General features: G+C 47.1%; 2 protein-coding genes across 2 annotated transcripts; one reads left to right on the top strand and one right to left on the bottom strand.

Annotated features, from left to right (window-relative positions):
- Positions 1–2559: 2559 nt before the first annotated feature.
- On the top strand, positions 2560–10182 carry LOC127292096 (receptor-like cytoplasmic kinase 176). Its single transcript, XM_051321449.2, has 6 exons — positions 2560–2923; positions 7199–7524; positions 7713–7848; positions 7973–8115; positions 8205–8328; positions 9504–10182. The coding sequence occupies exons 1-6, from the start codon at positions 2866–2868 to the stop codon at positions 9971–9973; spliced, it is 1257 nt and encodes a 418-aa protein (XP_051177409.1). The 5' UTR covers positions 2560–2865; the 3' UTR covers positions 9974–10182.
- A 641-nt stretch (positions 10183–10823) lies between these two features.
- LOC127292099 (expansin-A7) lies at positions 10824–13626 on the bottom strand. Its single transcript, XM_051321453.2, has 3 exons — positions 13389–13626; positions 12945–13269; positions 10824–11624 (listed from the first exon to the last, which is right to left on the bottom strand). Exons 1-3 carry the CDS (start codon positions 13552–13554, stop codon positions 11315–11317), a joined length of 801 nt encoding a protein of 266 aa, XP_051177413.1. The 5' UTR covers positions 13555–13626; the 3' UTR covers positions 10824–11314.
- Between the last annotated feature and the right edge of the window lie 4564 nt (positions 13627–18190).

Raw genomic sequence — 18190 nt, 5'->3', positions numbered from 1 at the left:
AGAGTTCTAGACCGCATATTCACCCCTTCTAGGCGGCATCCGTGTTCTTTCAACAAGGAGCTTGATAAATGAAGGACCTTTACCTGCAACTTTTCTCAAACACGGGAGATCACGATGTAGATGATATCAATTAATATGACAACAAATACAAAAAAAATTGTTGGATGATATCAATTAATATGACAACAGATACAAATGACAACTAATATAATGTTATCAATGGATTATATATATGCAATTAAGACATAATTTTCTTATATCTAGCTTAATTATTGATCCTATAAATTAGGTTTTATGGCTAAGAAGGATTTTGTGCGTACCTTTTCATATTAGCATAGATAGTGTGAATTGATTAGGCATACAACAAAACGGTTAAAACCACGCAAGAAATATAACCATATTTCAATCCATTGTGTCTTAGTAATAAGTGTTTGATCTCATACATATAACTCGATTACATATCAAATGCTCCCCGCCCACACACAAACAAAAAAAGGCATTCTAAAAACGAATGTTTCTTTAACAAAAGTACTCCCTCCTTATATGTAAACAAGATTATTTAGTTTTGCTTGAAGTCAAAGCTCTTTTAAATTAAGTTTATGTAAAAAAATATCAGCATTCGCAATGCTCATTCAATATAGGAAAATGATTCAACTCCCCCGGGGGATGGAGCGTTCGCAGCCTCCGCCTTGGTTGCCTGACGCGTGTCCCGTCAAAGTCGTGGGTCCCACCACACACCTTATCCTCACACGTTGTTCATCCGCTCCTTCTCCCAGAAATCGCGATCGATCTCTCTCTCCTCCCGATCGATTGATCCCCCACTGTACGCAACGAGGCGCCACCTTGACGGGGAGATTCGACGAGGCTGGCCGACCGTCGGCGCCGGGGAACCCATGGCGCCGCCGTTGCTCACTCTACCGACGAAGCGCTGTCGCGCGCCGCGACCCATGGCCGGCCACCGCGTCTGGTGCACCCTCGTCTTGGAGCCCGCTGGCGTGCCTCTCCATGCTCGTCATGGAGCTCGTTGCAGTGCAAGAGCCCCGCCTCTGCTCGACCCGAGGTCACGCTGTCTGCTCCTGCTCCGGCCGAGTGGCTCTGCGCCTCATCTCCATCCCCAGAGGTGCTACATGCGGTCATTTGGAGGCGTGTTAGGGGGACGGCATCGCCGGTGCCAATCGCCTTGTTCGAGACCCCGCCTAGACGTATTAATCCCGTCGGAGACAGTGTCCGTTCACCTGTTCCATGCTCACCGCCAAGTCAAGCACCACACTTAATGGCGATGCTACATACGCTGGTCAGTTTAGCTACCGTCAGTGGCCGAGTTTGCTACCGATGTTGTTTGGCGTTGCTACAACTCGGGGGTTGGAGATGGTAGACTTTTTTTTGCTACAACTATTCAGCAATGTTGCTAAAAAGGTTAAATGTTTTGCTATGACATTTCCGGCAAGGTCTCTGTCGATATCTCTAACGAGGGTTCCGTTATGTGGATTTGCAACCTAGGAATACTTTGTTTTGCTACAACAATTTTGCGGTTTTGCTACAATTACATAATATGTTTGCTACAGCGGTCTCCGATGAGGTCTCTGGTGAGTTCTCGGCGAGTTCCCCGTCGATGTTTCCAACGATATCCACTTTTGCTACAATAGCACATTTTCTTGGTATAATTGTTTTACTGTTTTGCTACTTTAATATATAAATTTTGCTACAAGGTCTCCGGCCAGGTCTTCATCAATATTTCCGATGATATTGGGTTTTGCTACATTATCATTTTTCTGCTACAATAGCATAACCTTTTTTGCTACGAGCTCTCTGGTGAGGTCTCCGGCGAGCTCAGCCTTTTATTTGATTTTTGTGACTGAACCGTTTTTGCTACAATGTAGCAAAAGCGGATTATTTTTTTTGCTGCCGGGAGGTGGTTTTTTGCTACATTCAGTAAAAACAGACCTGGCCGTCCAAGATGGCCGATCCGACGGCTGGCAACCGGGGGCTGGGAAATCAGAACCCCCAGTGGACGCCCAACAGGCTTCAATATATTGTGGAAACATGGTATGTGATAATGTAGTGATACTGATTTGCTATTGTAGATATCGATATCTTTGTACTATTATTAAGTTGGTGTAACGTAAAATACTTGTACTTAAGGAAAGGCTAAGAGGTCTCATAAATACAAAATAGCCGGTAAGATCTATTAAGATCTTTTAGATCTTATAGATTTCAAGATAGATTTAGAAAGATTTTCTTCACCTTTTTTTTTTTTTGGCTTGTGCAGGCGGGCCGTAGGAGCCTCCCCCCAAACCAGCCCGATAGATAGGAACGCTGAACCGGTCGGTCGGACGGACACCTGCTCACGTGTATACGCGCGCGCACTCCCCGTCACCGCCCCCACAGTCACACTGGACTGGGGTCAGTCGCTCGCTGGTGGCCGTAAAACCAGACGAGAAAGTCACGGTAAAACCTGAGACGGCAAGGAAAAAGGTAACCCCGGGCCCGCGCCCCAGCGTCACGCACGAAGCACGACGCCGCCTCCCGGCTTTTCCCAAGAGGCGCAGCGCAGCGGCAGCAGAAGCAGACGCACGCACGCTTCCCTCGCGCTCCTCCTCCTCCCCGCCATTAACTCCTCACACTCCCTCTCTCTCTCTCTCCTCACGCGCTGCGCCGCGCCACCGCTCGCCCTCTGCCGCCGCTATTTATCACCCTCCCGCCGCCGCTGGATGCAACCCTAGCCCGCTCGCCTGCTCGAACCTCGCCGCCGCATGAGGAACACCGCTGCTCGCCGCCGTCCGTGATCCCGGGCGGCCTCGGTTTGGTGCGGTAGGGCTGTTGCTGCTGCTGTTGCCGCTCGGTAGGTGACTGGTGCCGCGGCGGATGGGGAACTGCTGGGGCGCACGGATCAAGGATGGGAGCACCCACCCCGGCACCTCAGGTTCGCCCTCCCCTCTTCGCTTACCGATTTCCGGGGTGATCCCATGAAGTTTCGGTCGATTCCCGCTTGCGAGCACCGGGGCTCGCTCGTGCGCGCGGCGGTTCCGAGATGCGAATTCCAGTCCATTCCCAGGTTACTAAGCGTTTGCACGCTATCAACACCACTGTTCATTAGCTCCTACGAGGGATTCAGGTGGGAACCGGGGTTATCCACCGGGTTCTTCCTACTCCCCATAGTTTAGTCCCGACTTGCATAGCCTAAACTCTGGTTTGATTGGTCGACGAGGCCCGCTTTGGGCCGGTAGTTGGATTTGGGTGCACGATTTCAACGTGCTAGCTAGCCTAAAGCGAGGCATCCTCATCACTTTTATGGTGGTCTCCCTAAAGTAAGCTTTTGGCTACGTTTGCAAGCCTTCATAGGACTCGTGCCATTGGAGCTGCTACGGCCTTTATTAGGTAGCAGGTACCTTCCCGGTACAGTAATCCGATATCGATGCTTTCTTCCTTGCATGATTGCTTCACTAGCTTGTACCGCCACTTGTGGTACATGCTCTACCGTTGTCTTAAACTGGGCAGTGCTTATCCTTATGGGATGAGAAACAGTATGGGGCATGTGGGTTTCTCTCAGTGGAGTGGGGGGGTGGATATTCTAGCATTTGTATATATCGCTGCCCTGTACTGACCCACTTTGCATGACGGATTCAAATCAAATCACCCTGGGATTCTATTGTTGACCAATAAACATTTGATTGAAGCAAAGACTAATAATACAGTGCGGTACATCCAGTGTGCCCTCCTGTGACATTCTGGTATGTACTATACCAATGGCTATCAGTTGACTTTGATTGTTTACATGTTTTTCTTTTAAAAAATGTAACACATGAACTTAGGGGCGGCTTCCTTGGGCTAGTTGTTTCTATATTTCTATTGCTGTTCCTTCTGTGGTCTAAGTTCATTTTTTTTTGAAAGGAATACATTAGGGGAGCCCCTACAGTGATTTTTGTTTTTAAATAATAAGAACCCAAATTCGCATCCCTGGAGATTGGAGACTTGAACCTGGGTGGTTGGGTTGTACATCCACTTCCCTAACCAAGTGAGCTAGGCTCACTTCTTTCTAAGTTCATATATTATTGGTGAAATTAGGAAATGTGCTCAACTTGTTCCTTGCGTAAGCTGATACTAAATTTTGTTAACCCACATGTTTAGCTGTCATTTGTGAAGTCCAGTATGGAGCATGCATCTTGATTTTTTTAATTCACACACGTCTCTCAATTTGGTTTCCCGCGCATATTCAGTAGGGTTTGCCTCATTAATTGTGCATGTTCCATTGCTACAAACAACAAATTCTCTTTTCCAATAACGGAAAGATACTTTTTGGTTGGTGATGATATGTGCTGTCAAGTTCAATCTTGGACTGTTTCTACAAGATTTTTTGTCGTATAGCTGCCACGTGCTTCGTTTGAGTCAGGGCCTTTGCTCCCATTTTAGATAAAACATGCTTTGTTTGAGTAACCTTATTAGATTGAAACATCTCTTAATTGTGGCCTAAAGTCATATATTATTGGTGAAATTTGGAAAGCTTCTAGCATTACCCTGTACTGAGCACTTTGCATGACGGATTCAAATCACCCTGGGATTCTGTTGTTGACCAATAAACATTTGATTGAAGCAAAGACTAATAATAATACAGTGCAGTACGTCTAGTGTGCCCTCCTGTGACATTCTGGTATGTACTATACCAATGACTATCAGTTGACTTTGATTATTTACATGTTTTCTTTAAAAAAAAATGTAACACATGAACTTAGGGGCGGCTTGCTTGGGCTAGTTGTCTCTATATTTCTATTGCTGTTCCTTTTGTGGTCTAAATTCATATATTATTGGTGAAATTAGGAAATGTGCTCACCTTGTTCCTTGCGTAAGCTGATACTAAATTTTGTTAAACCACATGTTTAGCTGTCATATGTGAAGTCCAGTATGGAGCATGCATCTTGATATGTTTTTTTAATTCACTACGTCTCTCTATTTGGTTTCGTATTGGTTTCCCGCGCATATTCAAGTAGTAAACATTTGATTGAAGGAAAGACTAATAATACAGTGCGGTACGTCTAGTGTGCCCTGTTGTGACATTCTGATATGTATACTAATCAGTTGACTTTGATTATTTAAAACTTTTCATTTGAAAAGTGTAACACTGGAACTTAGGGGCGGCTTCCTCTGCCTAGTTGTCTCTATATCTCTATAGTGGTTCCTTCCTTGGACTGGATTCTTATGTTATTATGTTATCGGTGAAATTAGGAAAAGTGCTCAAGTTGTTCCTTTGCGTAAGTTGATGCTAAATTTTGGTAAACAACCTGTTTATTTGTTATATATAAAGTCTAATATGGAGCATGCACCTTCATTTTTTTATTCACAGCTGTCTTTCAATTTGGTTTCCTGCGCATATTGTATTGGTTTCCAGCGCATATTCATTTTTGGTTTCCCGCGCATATTCACTAGTGTTTTTACCTCTCATTAATTGTGCATGTTCCATGGCTACAAACAACAATTTCTCTTTTCCAATAACGGAAAGATACTTTTTGGTTGGTGATGATATGTACTGTCAAGTTCAATCTTGGACTGTTCCTACAAGATTTTTTGTCGTATAGCTGCCGCGTGCGTTGTTTGGGTCAGGGCCTTTGTTCCTCTTTTAGATAAAACATGCTTTGTTTCAGTAACCTTACTAGATTGAAGCATCTCTTAATTGTGGTTCCTTTGTGGTCTAAAGTCATATATTATTGGTGAAACTAGTTGAAAGCTTCTCAAATGTTCCTTGCTTAAGTTGATGCTGAATTTTGTTAAACCACCTGTTTTAGCTGTCATATGTAAAGTCCAATATGGAGCATGCATCTTGCTTTTTTTTTATTCAAATACGCCTCTCAATTTGGTTTCCACATATTCAGTTTTGGTTTCCCACACATATTTGTATTATTGGTTTCCCGCACATATTCAGTAGGGTTTGCCTCATTAATATTGCATGTTCCATGTGTACAAACAACAAATTCTCTTTTCCAATAACGGAAAGAATTTTTTTTGTCGGTGATGATGTATGTGTACTGTTATGTTCAATCTTGGACTGTCTACAAGATATTTTATCGTATACCTGCCACGTGCTTTGCTTCTGTCGGCTTACTAAATTGAAGCATATCTTAATTGCTAATAATTGTTATGTGTGTGCTATAACTGAACTTATATGCTACAAATGCACAATAAACCTCTGGATATGCTGTGTGACGTGTCAACTGATGTATATATTGGGTGGGATAAGCTCACTAGAAACTTAGTGTATGCATGTTACCACTTGATAAAGGGGAACCACCTGTTTAGCTGCCATATGTGATATGTAAAGTCCAGTATGGAGCATGCATCTTGATTTTTTTTTATTCACACGTGTCTCTCAATATGGTTTCCCGCGCATAGTCAGTAGGGTTTTGCTGCTCATTAAATGTGCATGTTCCATGGCTACAAACAACAAATTCTCTTTTCCAATAACGGAAAGATACTTTTTGGTTGGCGATGATATGAACTGTCAAGTTCAATCTTGGACTGTTTGTACAAGAAATTTGTCGTATAGCTGCCACATGCTTTGTTTGAGTAACCTGATTAGATTGAAGCATCTCTTAATTGCTAATAATTTGTATGTGTGGCGTAACTAAACTTAGTGGTACATAGGGGCGGGAAGACTCCGGGTATGCTGTGTGACGTGGCAACTGGTGCATAGTGTGTTGGATAAGCTTACTAGAAACTTAGTGTATGCATGTTACCACGTGACGGAGGGGAACCCCTATGATTTTCACAGTACATTTTGCCATAGTGCTTGATGCTAGTAATAATTTAATTTCTTGGTCCAGAGCATATCACCATTCTCAGGCAGCAACAGCTTACCTCTGTTACTTGCTCGGCCAAAATGCTCTTCGCATCAACTTCTAGGACCTATCCTCTATAGCTAGCATTGTGTACCACAGATGACAATGGCTAATCTTGCAACTTCCAACACTCATATCGGATTTCAGATAAGCCAATTGCTGATTGTTTGCTTCACCCAGTCCCTAGTTATGGTGCAAAGTTTTCCTTACAAAAATGGAATCAAGCTGTAAAAACATGATGATCTGTGACATGGGATAGATAAATTCTAAAATTTGTTCGTCAGAAAATACTTTCTTCAAAATAGAATCCTCAAACGGGTATTTTTGTATGTTTCATTCAGTAGAAATTTGACTAAAGACCTAATTTACAGGAATGTTCTCAAGGAGTAGTGGCAAAGATGGAAGTAGGCTTAGTGCCTGCAGCAGTCGAGCCTCTTCTGCTTCCATGCCTCCAAGTGCGAAGACTGAATGTGAGATCTTGCAGTCAGCCAATGTTAAGGTCTTCAGCTATAATGATCTCAGGTTAGCTACAAGGAACTTCCGTCCTGACAGTGTGCTTGGCGAAGGAGGGTTTGGATCTGTCTATAAAGGATGGATTGATGAGCATACATTGTCAGCTTGCAAACCTGGCACCGGAATACCTGTTGCTGTGAAAAGACTCAACCAGGAAGGTTTGCAAGGGCACCGAGAGTGGTTGGTGAGCATAGCTGGCATTCCTTTTTTTTTTTGCTGTTTTCCTTGATGTTATGTTAAATCCATGTTTCTTTGAAGTTTATTTTGGTATACCATACATTTATGTGATGTCGTTAAATTCATTACTTACAGCGCCAGATGTGTTCATCAAGCACATGGATGTTTTTCTGACTCTTGTGTGTCCATTTATAGGCGGAAGTTAATTACCTTGGCCAATTTTGCCATACCAACCTTGTCAAGCTAATTGGGTATTGCTTGGAAGATGAGTACCGGCTGCTAGTGTATGAGTGCATGCCACGTGGGAGCTTGGAAAATCATCTTTTCAGGAGTAAGTTGGACTAGTACTTGGTGCTCTACTAGTGTCCTATGAATATTTATTTGTGTTGCATACAATATCGCTGTGGACTGTAGTATGTTGTAGCTATAACTTGCTATATGAATCCTTCATGTAGGAGGCTCACACTTTCAACCTCTTTCGTGGAACCTAAGAATGAAGGTTGCACTTGGAGCTGCAAAAGGACTAGCCTACCTTCATAGTGCAGAGGCTAAAGTTATTTATAGGGACTTTAAGACATCCAATATTCTTCTTGACACAGTAAGTGCAACTGAATCGTCAATTCACCATAGTTTAGCCTCTATGATCGTGTGATCTCTACTGAAAGGAATGCATATTTTTCTGCCCAGGACTATACTGCAAAACTCTCTGATTTTGGATTGGCAAAGGATGGTCCTGTTGGTGAGAAGAGTCATGTGTCCACAAGGGTAATGGGAACATATGGTTATGCAGCTCCAGAATATCTGTCAACAGGTAACATTTGGTTTGAGTTTTTGGGTTTTATCAAGCAAGTATTGCACATTTGCCTGTCTTAGATATGCAACATTGTCATGTGACTGCAACCACTGAATGTTAGTGCATAAGTTATTAGCAATTGGTCACATTTTTTTAAAACAACTTCTGCTTCGTTAAAGTTGCTACACATGCAGTATTTCTTCGTGACCTATGTTCGATGGTCTAATGATAATGATTTCTGCCAGAATCTAGTGCTGTAATGCCATTCGATGAAATTTATGATCTATCTATTCTTCGCGACCAATGTTGAATGGCGTGAACACAAATTATAAAAGGGAATGTTTGATGCTTAGTTTAATTGCTTTCAACCATAAGTTCAAGTTGTCCCATGATTTATAGTAACTGTCATAGTTTTTGATTCCTCTGAACTGAATTTGCTTCACAGATGTTGAGGTGCTGCCTTCTGATAAAAAACATACACCAACATTTTATAAAATTTACCTAGAGCTCATATTCAGCAACCGGTAAACATCCATTTAACAAATCATTATTTACACACCACCTTATGTTTTGATCTTAATTTACCTTGCTGCCAAAACATTGCAATGTTAGTGCATAAGTTAATAGCAGTCGGTCTAAGCTATCAGATCACATTTTCTGTAACGACTTTTGCTTGGTTAAAGTTGCTTCACATGCAGTAGAAATGCATTGTGTGCCAGGATCTGATATTGAATATCTAATGCTGAAATGCCATTCCATGAAATTTATGATCAATCTAAACCTTTTCTTCATGACGTGTGTTCAATGGTATGCACGTAAATTATAAAAGTGAATATTTTATGCTTATTTTAATTGCCTTTAACCATTAGTTGTTCCATGATTTGACAGTAGCTGTCATAGTTTTCGATTCTCTGAATTGCATTGTCTGCACAAATGTTGAAATGCTGCCTTGTGGTATAAATATATACACTTAACAATTTAGGAAATTTACCTAGAGCTCATATTTAGCATGTGGTAATTATCCATTTAACAAACCATTATTTTCAAGCCTTCTTATGTTTTGAATCTTAATTTACTTTACTGCCAAAACATTGCAATGCTGCAGTCTAGGCAACGAACATGCAGTACTTCTTAGTAACATGTACCTGAGAGGCTATATCAGCATGTGATAAACATCCATTCAACATTTTCAGGCCATCTTACTGCAAAGAGCGACATCTACAGCTTCGGGGTAGTGCTTCTGGAGATGCTGTCTGGTCGTCGAGCCATCGACAAGAACCGGCCCCAGGGAGAGCACAACCTCGTTGAATGGGCCAGGCCATATCTCACGCACAAGCGCAAGATATTCCGCGTCCTGGATACCAGACTGGAAGGCCAATATTCCCTCAGCGGTGCGCAGACCATTGCTGCCCTCGCCGTCGAGTGCCTGAAGTTCGAATCAAAGATGAGGCCGTCCATGGACGCTGTGGTCACAATTCTGGAAGGTATTCAGGACTCCGGCGAGGCAGCCCGGAAACTGGCATCAGACCCCAAGGGTGCAGGCAGAAAGATGACCAGCGCGAGCGTCGGCAGGAACAGCGACAAACCTCGCCGGAAAAGCTCGAATGACCTTCAGAAGGCGGCCGGACGAGACCCAAAGACGTCGGTGCTTCACTCGTCGTAGCAAGGTGGTGTTTGAGCCTGTTAGCTAGCTAGCTAGGGTGTTAGTTTGTAAAAATGTGGTGTGTATATTGCGGAAGGTCATCAGGCTTTTGTCAAGCAGGTCTCTCTTCTCTCCCTCTCCCTTGTCAGGGGCTGCTCAACTCAAGTTCAGGGTGGATCTATATGTCGTTAAACTCATGGCATTGGAGTCAAAGCTCACTGGTGTGCCTTCGCTGTTGGCCCTGGTCACTAGATCGAATTCGTATCTGAGTGGGGCCACCTGCTTGCAGCTGACGCCGTGCATTTTGACTTTGGCACATAGGTGGTATGTAGTATGATTCTGGTGGGCGTCAGCCGATTTTCACCGGCGACTGCATCGTTCGATGGTATGGCCTAGTGAGAGCAACCCGTCCTTGTTTGATGCATCGACCCGATCTGCAAACTTGCTTCTTCCTTTCCTGGCGATATGGACGGCTAAACCCCACTCCCGTCCCTGCTGAAGGCGATGTGGAGTCTGACGTGAAGGGCAAAAGGGCAACAAGAGAAGCCGCAGCCTGCACGCCATGATGGCTACGAGAAATGGTATGGTCGGTCGCGCGCCACCGCGGTGTCGTTGGCGCCATTCTCGCGTCCGAACAAGCAAGAATCATGGCGAAAGCAAGCCTGCCCGGCCCGCGCTTTCGCTTTCCCGCTTTCACGTATTTCCTGCTGGAAGAACGCTCAAAACGAGCGGGCAACTTGCCGGAGATGATTTGGATTGTCCAAAAGGAGCCGGCAGGAATGATAAGCCATAGCGCTGCAAGTTTGCTTAGCCAAACATACACTGATCCAGACTGTCGCTCAGCAGGCAAACGTAAACAGATACTCCAATCGATCACCAAACTGACAAGACATATATATAAATCATCAGGTCCATGATGATAGATAACAGTACCGTGTCATGGGAGATAAGATGACACGGCACAGGACACAAGCAGCTGCGGGCTACACTCACCGCTCCCATTTTCAGCCGCAGCTCTGCAGCCACTTCAGCCACTACACTCTGACGGACATCGATCGCCATTACCCACTTGCATACTACTACCGGCAATGACAGTGACCAACAGGAGCAATAGTTTGATTACCCTAACAAACCCCAAGACTTTTGCTAGTACGGTTCACCTGCTTGCATGTTGCATATGCATTCACAGGCTACCAAGGACCGAAAAAACTCACCAACCCAGACCACTGAATCGATCTCTGTAGTAATTACTCACTATATAGCAGTATATAAGATGATCACAGCAAGATGCCCCTTCTCCATCCTTCTGCTCTGTCGCCGGCGGAGGAAGGTGAAGCAAGGAAGGCCATCATCGCTGACGGATCAGACCCTGAAGTTCTTGCCCTCGAAGGTCTGCCCGAATCGCCAGTTCTGCGGCGCGGCGTTCCACGAGGTTGAGGTGCGGCGGTCGCTGGTGGTGACGCGGAAGGAGAGTGCCTGGCCGACGAGGATGGAGTTGGACTGCCAGTTCTGGCCCCAGTTGCGGGACATGGGCATCCACCCGGTGCTGGACCCCTTCACGCTCGCGCGCACCACGTCGCCGGCCCCCGCCACGTTGGTGATCAGCACGAGGTTGAAGTACCTGAAGCCGTTGACGGTGAAGCGGACGCCGCCGGACTTCCTGCACGGCACCCTGCGTACAGGCAAAGACATTGACACGTCAGAGTAAAGCTCAGGTAATCAAGATTAGAGGTCCGATAAGAGTTTGTTAGTTGGGGGTATGGTGGTAATTTGGAGGAGCAGGACGCAGGTTGTGGGAAGGGCAGGTGAGTGGCAGACGGGGACGGTGCAGTTCTCTGAGTATCACGGGTGCGCACTTCAGACATCCAATGAGGAGAGCAAAGGTCAAAGGCTTTGGTGAGCGTGTCTCTGTGTAAGTGTGCTCTCTGCCCTACGCGCACTGGGTTCTACAGCAACCACCACGACGACGCGCATAAATTTGGATGTTTCTCCGGGTGTTGTGCTGTGCCCTGCGCGAATCACGGCCTTCTGTACTAGTAAACAATACTAGTGGCAAGTGCAATTTCCCTGCTAATCTGGCCATTAAAACAGGCCTCGAATTGTATCACGAAAAAATAGTTTCAATATCGACGGACCGCTTATCATGAAAAAAGGGGGCGTAGTAAGAAAGCACATGACAGTGGCGCAGACGAGCACTCTATTTCTAGCTTGGTACCAAAACCGCTTTTACTCGAACCACGCCACGAGCAGGAGTAATTAACGTCCGTCGTGCTGCGATTTCGTGTCACGTCGTTCCGCCTTTAAAGCCGCATATGCATCCGGTGCACGCCGTCGATAGATTGACAAAGGAAGCAAAATGAAGCGCCGGAATTTATGGCGATTTATCGCCGTGTGCCGTGTGCATCTTCTCTCGATCCAAGTACTACGTGCTACCCATATCTACCGTATCCTCTCTGTTTTTTTTGTAAATGTTGCCCATGTCTACCGTATCAATTATCAATTACTAGTTCCTGCAGCTGCAGCAGGGGATAATACTTGCCCATAATGTTTTGTTATTTTTGAACGGATCTTGTGAACATAAATACCGAGTAACGGCGGGAATGACGGACAAAAATGACTGCTGCTCCCGTGACAGACGCCGACGGAACGCGACGAGGCTTCTTTTACTTTTCTTTTTCGATGGATGGATGGACAGGGCAGTGCAGTACAGTACCGCCGTCTCAAAAGACGAGAGAAAAAAGAATCTGTGCTGGGTAAAGAAGAGCCCAGAGAGCCTGCGTTCTCCCCATTGGCCGGAAAAGAAATGGCAGGGAAACCAGGACCAAGACGAATGTTTTTCCCAACCAAGATTAAGAAACGATCCCCGAGAAAGAAACAGGATCGCATTGCACTGGGAAGGAAGTAAATCATGTTTGCTATGCAAGCAATTAAAAGTAATTACACCCCAACCAAAATAGACGCAAGGAGTTTGACGGGCGATTTGGGGACGTACCGGCGGTAGGTGACGGGGACGATGCCGGCGCGGTACTGCGCCATGTGGAGGAACATGGGCATGGCGAGGTCGAAGTGCGGCCGGGGCGGGTTGCACCAGCCGCCGTCGTCGGAGGGCAGCGCGTAGTTGGGCGGGCAGAAGTTGGTGGCGGTGACGAGGATGGAGGGCGTGCCCGGGAGGCAGTAGGCCCAGCCGGGCTGGTTGACGCAGCGGATCTCGAAGCAGGCGCCGCAGCTCTGGCCCGAGTTGAAGAGCGCCGTGCTCAGCGCCGCGTTGTTCACGCCGTAGCCCTGGCTGTACAGGTTGCCGTAGCCGCAAGCGCCGCCTGCACAGAGAGCAACGCGAGGAGATGAGGGTGAGATTAGTGGCGCGGAGGAGAGGAGGCGACATGGAGGTTTCTTAGACGGAGGAGGAATGCGCGCGAGAGGAGAAGAACGGGCGTACCCATGGTGCCGGAGGCGTCGCTGCCGCCGTAGAAGGTGGCGTGCGCGCTCTGCCAGTCGCCGCCGGTGTACACGCCCGGGATGCGGGCCTCCGCGGCGGGGAAAGACAGGAACGCGAGGAGGACGGCTGAGAAGGCGAGCAGCGACGGCATTGTTACGCCAGCCATCGTCGTCGCTCAACTCGCACCGGGCGTCGTACGCAGTCGCAGTGAGCAGAGGAGTGGCGAGTGGTTTGGGAGGGGAAAGGTGGGAGCTTGGCGGGGTATTTATGGACCGGGAGGAGGCACGCGACATACCAAATAATGGCGCTTCGCCGCGGGCGTAATCTACGCGCCTAGGTAAATCGTTTTAACGAAACAGAAGGGGAAAGGGGGCGTGATCAGAGGAGGACGGGACGGAGGGAAGCGTTCCCGTTACGAAATGCGGCGTTGCTGCTGCTAGCTCTGGCTGGCCATTGATGCCGCTCGCCTGGCTGTGTGTACTACTGCTGCGCCCCGTCTGATGGATAGAAAGCGCCGTGGACAGTTGAGGCCTTTCTCTTTCTTCACCGCTACCTGGCACTGTTCCGCTACTTGACAGCGCCGGCCACGCATTTGTCGGGTAAAAAAGCTTCACCTCCTCAGTACTAGGCGCAGGCACCGGCCACGGCTTTGTCAGGTTAAATAAATTCACGGCAAATTCCTCGATAGAGATTTGGTGCAATAGCCACCAGTGATCTCGATTTTCAAATGAACAAAATTTTTTTTTTTTGAGTTTCAGAAAATTCTGAGAAAAAAAAAATCTGCATATAGCTAATAATGTATTCCACAAGCGTGTAAAATATCAATTTCGAATACTTTGTATTTTAAGTTACAGAAAAGTAACAAAAGTGCAGAGTAGTCATATTCAAATCTCCAAGAATATATATCAGATTTTGTTATTTTTGTCTACCACAAAATAAAGAGAATTTTGGGTTGAGATTTTTCATGATTGTGACATGTACCACTAACAATCTCCCGAATTACTTTTAGATTTGTTTATAACTTATACATATTTCTTTTGATTTTTGTAAAATGATGAGAGATCAGGAGTCACAAGATTTTTTCGCACATTCCTGGGCTAGAGCATCTCCACCGCCGACCCCTTGTGCTCACACCGGCATCCTCCATAAGCCGGATGTACAGTTTAAAATCAAATATAATAGTCAGCAAGGCCTTTAGGGAAGAGATCTTCCGCCTCACACACACAAAAAAAGGATGCGCTATGGCGAGTACTAGCTCGTGTTGTTTTGCGAGGAGCGAGAAGCGGTGCTGAACCATTTCACCGTTGAGCATCCACCGCTGGAGAAGAACATTTCCAAGTGGAGGTGGTTCACACCATTCCCCGGCGGAACCGTGAATGACGAGGTTAACAACACCCGCCAAGTAGGCTTCATTCGGTTGGCTACGGAGGCTGGCATCGTCAACATCAACTCCAACGAGAAAGAATAAGAGTTTGAATTATAGTTCTCAAATTTCTGAAAGTTGGTAATTTTCAATAAAAATCGGCGGTTGCGTTGTTTGGGGGATTTAGAGCATCACTAGAAGTGCCCTCAAACTGATCAAACCCTCAAATTAATTGCTTTTTTTATGGTTGAGGCCGAAAGTTGGCTCAGAACAGAGCCCTCAAATCCATGAATCCTCAAAAAAATTTGAAGGCCCGGCCCTCATTTTCCATCCCACCCTGCACACACAGGTTGAGAGGCAAAATACATAGAGCCCTTCATCCGGTCAACGCTGCGTCGCGGGAGGGAAGTTTCCTCAACTGCTCCTCCTTCCCTGCGCCCTACCGCCCCTCGTCCGCCCGCCGCCGGCCATGGGGCCCCGAGCGCCCCCGTCCCTGCCCCGCCGCCGGCTCCCGCGCCCGACCGCGGCTCGAGCGGCCTCGCGCCGTCGCCTCCCGCCCCCGCGCAGCCGCCTCCCGCCTCGGCCCCGAGCACCGCCGTGGTGGCCGGCATGGTGGCCTCCACGCACGTCAGCGTGAAGAGGAAGCGGGCGCACGTCGTCACATGCCCCGCCGTCGTCTCCCTGCCCCGAGCGCCTCTGCCCCGAAGAGGAACAAGACGGCCAGCTTGGGGCCAAAGAAGGCCCGACCGAAGAAGCCGACCAGCTTGGGGCCAAAGAAGGCCCGACCGAAGAAGCCAGCCAGCCGCAAGAAGGCCGCTCCTCCGCTTGTTTCCGTCCCTTCGCCACCAAGCGCCAATGAGGTGCTCGACGAAATGGAGGCACCAATTGCTTCTTACATGGGAATGCTCAAAGATGCCGAGGTGAACATTGGGGCTCCTCCCCTCGATTCGTTCGACTTTGGAGGTGATGAGGAAGAGGAGGAGGAGAAGAGGTGGACGAGATCAATGCGGCGGCGTTCGATGCCGCTCAAGAGGAAGGTGCTCGCTGGCCCGTAATCCGATCGTCGAACTACACCGAGGTTGAAGATGTTCTTTTGGTTCGTGCTTAGTCGAAAGTTGGGATGGATGCGGTTCATGGCACGGATCAAACCGAGAAACGCTATTGGCAACAGATCGAGGACAAGTATTGCAAGCTCAAGCCCAAGACTGACCGCTTGGTCCATCGTTCTTACCGGTCACTTCAAGGATGTTGGGAGGTGATAAAGCTTGTGCACGTTGGAGTGCGGCTATGGACCAAGTGATCAACGCTCCACCAAGTTTCACTGTTGAGAGTGACTATGTGGGTAAACTCAACCTCACTCTTTGGTTCATGCCTACTTCTACATTATGCACGGTTGTGATCATGCTATGCTTCCGATTATGCATATTGTAGGAGACATATGCGAAGTTGCGGTACAAGGACATGGGCCGGTTCCAAGGTAAAATCTTTTACCTTCAAGCATTGTTGGGCATTGCTTAAAAATCTTGACAAGTGGAAAGTAAGTGATCAAGAATCTAACCCCAAGAAATCGGATATGCTTAATATGGATGATACCAATGATGAAGGAAGGAACCATGGCAAGCCCGAGGGATCCAAGTAGGCCAAGGACAGGATGAAGTTGGAAGGGATGCATCAAGCATGAAGGACAAGCTTGATCAAATGATCAAGACAAAGCAGACATTGAAGGCATTGGAGACAAAACTCCTTATCACCGAGAGAGAGAGAAAGAGGTGAAACTTGCAAAGTTGGAAGCTAGGCGGGAAGATGCCAACCGGAAGGCCGAAATGGAGGATAGGATGATCAAGCTTAAGAAAGCAAAGGCATGGAAAGAGATTACGACCGAGGAGAAGGAGCACATGATGATGTCTAAAAAGGACATGGATGAAGACCAATTGGCGTGGTGGAAAGAGACCAAGGCGAACATCGCGGAGAGGAAGAGGGTACTGCGTGGTGGTGGTGTGTTGTCTACTCTCCGAGGTGAGTCTCCGATGAGTGGTGGTGGAGACGGAGGTGTGGACCAGTTCGTTTGAGCCACAAGCCATGGTGGTGATGATAGTCTTTTGGAAGGACAAAATGTTGATTATGTGATGTAAAACTATGAACTATGCATCATTTATAATCATTTGCAAGTTTGTTTCATGATATGTGTGTTTCATGATATATTTGTTTCATGATATATGTGTTTCATGATATTGTGTGTTGATTACCTGTTTTGAGAGTTTGAAGGTCAGGGCGTAGATCAGTGCCCTCAAATCAACCCTCAAAACAGATTGAATGGTTGGTTTGAGAATACTGATCTGCACCATCTGTTTTGGGTCTTCAAATTCACGTTTTCTCGATCCTCAAATTGCCTTTAAGAATTACCGGTTTGAGGACACTGCTAGTAATGCTCTTACAATGGCACCCCCTACTCTGGAGTAAACTTTTGACAGCGGCCCGCTATAAGACGGACATGTTGTCACCGCTAAATAGGATCGGCACAAATCGGAACTACAGTAATGTGGTGCTCGCAGCCTAATTGCAGAGAAAATAATCAAGGAAGAAGATAGCGCAAATCCCAGGAGTACCAGAGTCAATCACGGTCACCTCCCGGGAAAAAAAATTTAGTCAATCACGGTGAATGTTTGATCTTAATTGACAGTCGAGCGGAACGGCCGGGATGGCGCGGCGTCGCGGCGGGAAAGAAATCAAAGCGAGATATCGGAGGGATGGGTGATTGAACGGAGAGGGAGGGGGCCGGAGACCAAAAGCGCTGCACGGCTGCGGCATGTTCCAAGGCATGGAGCACGGCTGTCCTCTTCCGCCCCCTTTGCTTCCTTCGCACGTTGACGTTGTGCCATCGCCCATGCCGCGAGCTCTCCCTCCTCATCGCCGCAGGCCGCCCTCTCCTTGTCCTCTCCCGTCCGGCCGGCCCCGATCATGGCTGACGCCCTTGGTCGGTGAGCCTCACTGCCATGATCGGCCGCCGCTGGCGCTGCTCTGTCTGCTCTCTTTTTTCCTTGTTGTTACAGCCGACGCTTTCTGCTTTTACTTTCACCCGATTTATCCATCCATCGATCGATCGTGTTGGAGTCCATGCATCTTCCGATTTTCTCAAACGAAAGGCGGAGGCAAATATGGAGGGAACCGGGTTGGAGCCTTGGAGGAGGGCAAGGACGACCGCGCAGCGCTTTTGCACCGACCAAGCGCGGCGTCCTCAACCTTCTCGGCCTGCTTGCCTGCTTCTGTCGTTGGGAGCTTGGATGGGAATATGGGATGTGCCCGTGCTATGCACCGTACCTACGTACGTACCAGTTCAACAGTCAAATTAGCTTTCGTTCCTTCTAAATGGTCAAACGCTGCTAAATTGGTAACTTCGTACGTGTGTTATCTACAGAGGGATCATGTTTTTATTCTCGCA

This window comes from Lolium perenne, chromosome 4, assembly GCF_019359855.2.
Source record: "Lolium perenne isolate Kyuss_39 chromosome 4, Kyuss_2.0, whole genome shotgun sequence".
NCBI classification, from domain to species: domain Eukaryota; kingdom Viridiplantae; phylum Streptophyta; class Magnoliopsida; order Poales; family Poaceae; genus Lolium; species Lolium perenne.
Note: the sequence above shows the minus strand (reverse complement) of the source record. Positions and strands in the feature narration are given on the sequence as shown.

Bases quoted from the DNA above. Each gene is read 5' to 3' on its own strand.
- LOC127292096 (XM_051321449.2), top strand. From the start codon at position 2,866: ATGGGGAACTGCTGGGGCGCACGGATCAAGGATGGGAGCACCCACCCC. The intron at 7,849-7,972 runs GTAAGTTGGACT...TCCTTCATGTAG, and splicing joins GGAAAATCATCTTTTCAGGA to GAGGCTCACACTTTCAACCT. The intron at 8,116-8,204 runs GTAAGTGCAACT...TTTTCTGCCCAG, and splicing joins CCAATATTCTTCTTGACACA to GACTATACTGCAAAACTCTC.
- LOC127292099 (XM_051321453.2), bottom strand. From the start codon at position 13,554: ATGGCTGGCGTAACAATGCCGTCGCTGCTCGCCTTCTCAGCCGTCCTC. The intron at 13,270-13,388 runs GTACGCCCGTTC...CTCTCTGTGCAG, and splicing joins CGACGCCTCCGGCACCATGG to GCGGCGCTTGCGGCTACGGC. The intron at 11,625-12,944 runs GTACGTCCCCAA...GCCTGTACGCAG, and splicing joins GTCCCCGTCACCTACCGCCG to GGTGCCGTGCAGGAAGTCCG.